At 44.5% G+C, this 7,448-nt stretch overlaps 1 protein-coding gene across 1 annotated transcript; it reads left to right on the top strand.

The window, feature by feature from the left end:
* Positions 1-159: 159 nt before the first annotated feature.
* On the top strand, positions 160-5,266 carry MZT1 (mitotic spindle organizing protein 1). Its single transcript, XM_033053532.2, has 3 exons — positions 160-324; positions 3,144-3,289; positions 4,707-5,266. The coding sequence occupies exons 1-3, from the start codon at positions 276-278 to the stop codon at positions 4,728-4,730; spliced, it is 219 nt and encodes a 72-aa protein (XP_032909423.1). The 5' UTR covers positions 160-275; the 3' UTR covers positions 4,731-5,266.
* Positions 5,267-7,448: the final 2,182 nt, after the last annotated feature.

Below are 7,448 nucleotides of genomic sequence, written 5' to 3'. Positions count from 1 at the left end.
CGCGCCGCTCCCGCCCCCGCCGCGCCGCGCGGCCCTTTAAGTGGCCCCGCCCCCTCCGCGGACTGTGACCAATCACAGAGCGCAGTGTGCTCCGCCGGACCAATGGCAGGGCTGCCCCTCTCTCGAACGGGCCAATCGCCAGCGGCGCCGCCACACGAATTCAAAGAAAGCCCGCCCCCGCCGCGCTCGCGCTGCGCCGGGCCGTCACGTGGGGCCGGCGGGCCCGGGCCCGGGCGTGCGCGGCGCGTTCCGGTTCCGGGCGCGGCGGGGTCGCCATGGCGAGCAACGCCGCCAGCTTGAACGCCGTGAGGGAGACCATGGACGGTGCGTGACAGCCGCGGGGCAGGGACGAGCAGGCCGCAAGGGAGAGGGAGCGCCTGGCCCCGCCCTGGGCCGCGCACACGGGCGCCGCTCTTGGGAACAGGAGCGCGGGTTCTTACTTCGTGAAACGGTTCATGCCCAGCAGAGCGAGTGTGGCTTTTCCTTTTTTTGGTTCTGTGTTTGTTTGGTTGGGTTTTTTTTTTATTGAATTAAGTATTTAACGTAGACTACTAGGGTTTTGTTAGTGTCTGTATATACTTAGATATATGCATATATGTATTTATATTTGCTCTTGTTTCCCGTTATTTGTGGCGGTTCTTGTAAATGCGTCGTGGATTTAAGCCAGGGGCTGGAGGTGCGCGGGAGAGAGGGGAGGGACCGGCCCTGTGGTGCTGTCAGCGGCACCTGAACCCATCTCTGAACCCCGGCGTTTTGTTCTTGTTCCTGACTCATGTCAGAAAGACCAAGTGAACTGCGAAAAAAAGAGAACAACCCAAACTACAATACAGTGAAAAAGCTTTGAGGATAGTAGTCAGTGTTGCAGAACTCGAATAGATTCGGATATTGAAAGAAAAAAAATCCAAACTCATGTACTGTTGTGAGATGGGGAATATTTTGGAGATGGATAAGCCATGAGGAATGTAAGCAGGTGAGTGAAGTTCAGGTGCTCACTTTCAGCCTGACTGTGAGGAATCAAAGCTGGCATGTTTTGGAGTTGTTTTTCAGTGTAGTGTGAAACTCTGGAATTCCACAAAATGCCTAGACCAAAAGCTTATATGCAGGGTGGAAAGCAGCCAGGCAGTCTGTTGGGGGTTGTTAAATGTGAAGCCATTCTCTGAAAACGCCCTAATGAGGGAGTAGAGACTAGGGAGAATGTACAAGGAATAGTGCTGTGAATTTATTTTCATAGCATCTTCCCTTCTCTTGAAGTTACAGCTGCTGTTACAAATGGGTTTTTTAATACAGACCTTCATGAGCTGAGCTGGTGTAAAAATTTGCATTTCAGCTACTGATCTCCATGCTGTGACCTGCTGCTGGAGGCAAGGCAGGACTAGCAGGATCTTTATGGCTCCTCTGATGCTGCCAGAGGGTAAAACCATTTTGTGCAGATAGAGAGAGACTCCTTTTGGAAGGACAGAGAATCTGAGTTCTGGTAACTGTACTTGACAATTTCTCTCTTTCCACTTCTGCAGGAGTGATTTAGACAGGAGGGACAACAGGCAGATTTAAAGACAAAATAAGGCTTTTGAGAAAAGGTATGGCAAGTGCACTAGCCTTCAGATTTAGGAGCCCAGACTTCCTGTATAGCTGTGTGTATATTTTATTTAGGATAGACACAGGCATTTAGTAAGTAATTGTTGTCTGCAAAGTTGTTAAGAGCTCAGAGTTGTTGTGGAAAAGCTGCTACAGTAATTTCACGAATACAAGCCGCACCAATTTGACCAAAATTTTGGTGGAAACCCGGAAGTGCGGCCAATATTCCGGGGCGGCTAATACATTAACAAAATTCTAAAAGCTGCCAACACGGAAGTGAGAGCCCGCGGCAGCCCCAAGCCAAGCTGGAGCCCGGCCGGCCCCGGCTGAGGTGGGAAAGCCTGGCAGAGGTGGGGCCAGCAGTGTGGGGGCGGGCGGCAGAGCCTGAGCCAGCAGGGCGGGGCAGGGGGGGCGGCAGAGCCCGGGCCAGCAGGGCAGGGGAGCCCGGGAGAACTGGGGCTAGCAGTGCAGGGGAGCATGGCAGAAGCAGGAAGGCCGGCGGGTGGGGCTGCCTGGCAGCGGGGGAAGCCCAGCAGAATCGGGGCCAGCAGCGTGGGGGAGCCCGGCGGTGCGGGGGCCTGCAGTGCCGGCCAGGGCGAGGAAACGCGGCGGCGGTGCAGATGGGAGGGGGCGGCCGGCATGCCTGCCAGCGGCGGCAGCGGCTGGCCCGCCGGCAGGGCGACTACGTTAACGCAGCGGCGACGCGGCCGGCATGCCTGCCAGCGGCGGCAGTGGCTGGCCCGCCGGCAGGGCGAGTACGTTAACGCAGCGGCGACGCGGCCGGCATGCCTGCCAGCAGCGGCGGTGCCTGGCCCGCCGGCAGGGCGAGTACGTGAACGCAGCGGCGGGGCGGTGCTGACGGGAGAGGGGGGCCAGTGAGCCCGGCGGCGGCTGCAGCACCACCCGGCCGGCCCCGTCAGCAACCATGAGCGGGCCGAGCCTGCCTGGCCCCGCCCCGAGCCAGTAAAGCCCGCTATGCCGCGATCCTGTTACTAATTGGCCAATTTGTGAAAGCTGCGCACGGATTCTCGCGACGAACGAAAGTGCGGCTAATATTCGGGGTGCGGCTTATCTATTGACAAAGACAGCAACATTGTCGAGGCACCGGGGGTGCGGCTTATAATCCATGCGGCTTGTATTCGTGAAACTACTGTACATTTCTCTGCCAAAGACACTGCCTCAACACCTAAAGATTAGAAAGGACTTCATCAGTATCTGGAGTCCAAAAGCACCGAATGTTCTTATAGCATACCTTTTACCTAATTGGCAGGCATGTTAGTTGTTGAATCCTTCACTTTTTTTTTTTTTCTTTAAATTTTTCAAAACCCGTTACCCAGCATTAAATATCTGGAACCAGGAAAGCATGGTGTTTATGTTAGAAGATGTAGCTTTTAGCTTATACTGGAAAGTTGAACATAAATATTGTTGAAGTTCCAACAGCAATGGACATCTGCCATGTTCACACTGTGGAAGTACTGTAGAATCTAAATGTTGTTGAAGAACAATCTTGATCATTGAAATTTCATAGTCTGTAGGGACTAAAGTGTTTTCATTTTTTTCTGTTGAAGTTCTGTTTGAGATTTCAAGAATATTAAACACTGGCTTGGATATGGAGACATTGTCTATTTGTGTGCGGCTTTGTGAGCAAGGGATAAATCCAGAAGCATTATCTTCTGTTATTAAAGAACTGCGGAAGGCTACAGAAGCTCTAAAGGTAATGCTCTAGCTTTAAAAGCTTATATATTTGTTTTTAAGCGTCAGATGTGCATGCAACTTGCTGTACTTCCATTTGTAAATTGTACTTTGATATGATTAATTTTTAAATCAAGGAAATTAACTGTTCAATAGAGGAGGCAATGGATACAACTGAATTCAGCATGAAGCAGGAAATGGTACAAATAACATGTTTCATAGAAATAAAATAACTTAGAATAACTCTACTGAAGAAAAAAAACACAACCAAAACTCACAAGTTTTTATTACAGTCACCATTTGTCCCCTTAACTGCGTAATATCACAAATAGATTTCTCCTTTAACTAATATCACCTCATTTCTACAGCCTCAGATCTAACAGTAGGCAGCAGTACTTGTAAACAGGTACATGCATCTTGTTAATATCATCTTAACATATTGTTTTTATCCCCTTAACCTGTTTTGAACCTTTCCAAAGACCAGAAAGAGGAGATTTCATCGTGTGTGTGTATATAAGGCTTTTCATATATGTGTATTTACCTATTTAATTAGTAAAGGGTAACCATGGTTTTGTTTTTTTTTTTTAAAAATCTCACTTGCCTTTCAGAGGATTTTCATTCTTTACTGTCTACCTAAACATCACTGTCAGGATTTTTTACTACTGCATCTTATATTTGGTTATTTTTGAGAGGTGAAGGGGGAAACTTATAGCTTGCTTCTATTCTGGAAGACTGCATACTTTATTTTTAACTTAACATTTTTCATGCTCATGCATATATTGTATTTGTGTCTGTGTTTAAATGTGTGCTTACATATGCATTTAACTGTATATATAAATAATTGAGGGTTGTTTTACTTCTTCAATTGCTTTCACTGGTTTTCCATTCCTGTTGTTCTCCTTTGCCTGTTTGTCCCATAACTGTTTGTCCCATAGATTTGTCCCAAATCTACTAATGTCAATCTTCAACAACTGTACCTTGTTGATGAGTTATTCAGTAGTAAAAATGCTGATATTCTTAATCAAATAATTGGTAGCGTGATTTATGCAGTTATGATTAGTGAATTTTGTGTCGATAACTTATCTATATGGATGGGATAATAATTACCATAAATTATATGAAGTAAACTCCAAAGGTGACTATATTTGAGCCTTTCTTGAAAGTATTAGGGTAAAATGTCCAAGATAAAAGCTGTTCAGATATAGGATGTAACAGAAAAAACAGCAGTAAAAAGGCTTTTTAGTGTGAAGGGTAATGGCAGTTGACAGCATTATTTTTTAGAAAATATTAGTGTACATTAGAAAAAGTTGCCAAAGTAACCTTTTTTTTTTAAGACCCTTAAGTTCTCTAGGTAAATTTAAAGACTTAGAAGAAAAGATTAAATTTAATCTACATGATGTCTCCTTTGGTGACTTGGAATATTTTTTTTCTGTTTCTAGGCTGCTGAAAATATGACAGGCTGACATGGGAGAAGATCTCTGCATGAGAAGAATGCCAAATTAAGCTTACCAGGAGCTCTGAAGATTGCCACTATTAAGGAAAAAAAAAAAAAGAAATAAGTATATGTGAAGGTTTTAGAGTACTTCTGTAGTACTTTTCAAAAGAATTGTGTATATAATAGGTTTAAAGAGTCTTTTAAAAGTTCACCAGTAATATTATTACTTGGTATTTTTGTGAACTGTTTGTGAATGTAGTGCAATTGCTCTTCTTTGGCATCCTGTACATCTAGAATCAGGCTAGATATTGTACATTTGTTGAATTTACCAGAGTGAACCAACAAATCTTGTTGTAATGAATGTAACTTTGTTAATGCATCCTTTAGAAGTGGTAGTATATAATGAGTTTTATCTTTTGCTTTGATGAAAAACTACATGTGCAATTTTAGTCTTGCTTTATGGTCCAGATAGGAATGAAGCCCAGGCTGACTTTATTTTAGAGTAAGGGCAGTAACTTAAGTCTCAAGCTGAAAGTAATAAATAAAGCATTTTTTAATAATGTAGGTAATGAATTGTGCTTTTGATTTTGATTCAAATTGCTGGGAAAAGTGTTTAACTTAGATGATAAAGTTCTTCAGCTATCCATGTAGATATGTATGTAAATTTAAATTCTAGATGACATGGAGTGTTTCACAGAGATCAGATGCTACATTTGTTACACCTGTTCTGACTCCAGGATCTAAAAATATTAAGGCTGTATTGTTACTGCAGTACAGCAGTCAGTGCATACATGAGAAGCATCTGATTTGGTTGATGAGTACCAGTAAGTCTTAAACAGCTGCTTGGTACAGAAATGTCTTCTTTTTTATCACTGGAAACCTTCACTGATTGCAAAACAAGTGTTAATATCCAGTAAGTACAGTAATTTCACGATTACAAGCCGCACTGACTATAAGCTGCATCGCCAGGTGTTGGCAAACATTTTGTTCTTTGTGCATACACAAGCCGCACCCAATTATAAGCCGCTCTGTTGTTCACAGGGAGGACCCGCGTGCAACAAAGTTGCCAAACAGTAACAGAATCGTGGGATCGGGGGGGTTTACTGGCTCGACTCTACCGGGCCGTGACTACTCAGCCTGCTTGGGGCTGCCGACGGGGCCAGGTGGCCCAGCTCAGCGCTGCTGCTCGGCGGGGCCGCTCAGGGCAGGCCGCCGCTGCCGCTGGGCTCACTCACCCCGGCCCGGCGCTGCCCTGCGGTGGCAGGGGGGCATGGAGCCCGCCGGCACCCGCGACGGTGGTGGGAGGCGGGGATGGAGCCCCCCTGCTCCCGCAGCGGCAGCAAGCGGGGATGGGAGCCCCCTGCCTTCCCCCCGGGCTGCAGGGCCAGCAGGAGGGAGCCCCCGCCTCCCCCGCCCTGTGCTGCCTGCACGGAGCCAGGCTCCACCCGCGGCACAACAGAGTAACCAATTTGTAACAATCGCGTAAAGCCGGGTTTTACTGGCCGGTGCTCGACTCAGCGCCTCGGTTTGTACTTCTGGGGTTGGAAATGTCAGAAAATTATTCACATATTAGCCGCTCCTGAGTGTAAGCCGCATTTCCGGTGTGGGAGCAAAATTTTGGTCAAAACAGTGCGGCTTGTAATCATTAAATTACTGTATCTGTGCACCCAGGAATTCTACTTAGTAAGAAAATGGTTTCTTGTATGTTCTTCATCTGCTGCTGTATAAGTTTTTGGGATTTTTTTGTTATTTTGTTATGCTGTTTTCATAGTGTAGCACTAATGGCACCTAAAGCAACCTGCAGGGTTAACAGGGCAAAGCACATTTGGAAATGAACCTGGAATCTTAGCTAACCAAAAGTTATATTTTTGCAGAGATAAAAAGTTCTTTTTTACTTGAGGAGTTTACATCATATACATTCCACATCATAGCTCTACAGAAAGTAATAAAGGAAACTAAATACTTCATATTGCTGACAAAGAGAGTAGAAAAATATTTATGTTGCACTGAATCACTTCACTTTATTTTCAGTTATCCTTGCCAAAATGTCACTGTGGGAAGATGCTGTAAATAACCAAACTGGGGGATTTTTAACTGGGTTTCATATTGCACACTCATAGCATAAATTTACAGAGGACTTTAAATGTTCCTAACCTGAATATTTACTGTATGAAAAGATATCAACAATGAAATTTATCTTAGGAAATATGAAAATTCAGTAAAATATAATGAAAAATCCAGTTCAGATCAGCAAGAATGTGCAATTAGCTCTCTTGCTTAATTTTCTCTAGACTCAGTACTATATGACAAAAATAAGAAAAGGCTTGGGGAGCATTCTCACTGATCTCAGGAGTCACATCTCAGTCTATGAATTTCCCGTGTGTAACTTAAACTCTGAAAATTTTCTGTAAACTATACCAAATGTACCCAAAATAATAATGAAACTTTATTAGAAGATACGTTTTACTGCTGCATTTCCTTTTCCTCTAAAGCCAAATCTTTGGGTAATACAAGAAGTCTGATGACTTCCCTTGGATGTCACTCTATTGATTAGTTTTATATTTTTCCTTTTTTTTTGTAACTTGGTAGCTTGATTTTGGTTTGGATTTAATGTCCTTGAAATGCTTAAAACCAGCTTGCAACTGCAATATGACAATTTATACATAATTTATAAAATTTTATATAATTCTGGAGCTGTCCAGTAAATTGCATCTACCATTTAACATTGGTAAGCTTACAGCTTTTA

This window comes from Catharus ustulatus, chromosome 2 (genome assembly GCF_009819885.2).
Source record: "Catharus ustulatus isolate bCatUst1 chromosome 2, bCatUst1.pri.v2, whole genome shotgun sequence".
In the NCBI taxonomy this organism is placed as follows: domain Eukaryota; kingdom Metazoa; phylum Chordata; class Aves; order Passeriformes; family Turdidae; genus Catharus; species Catharus ustulatus.
The sequence above is the reverse complement of the archived record's forward strand: the minus strand, read 5'-3'. Positions and strand labels throughout refer to the sequence as shown.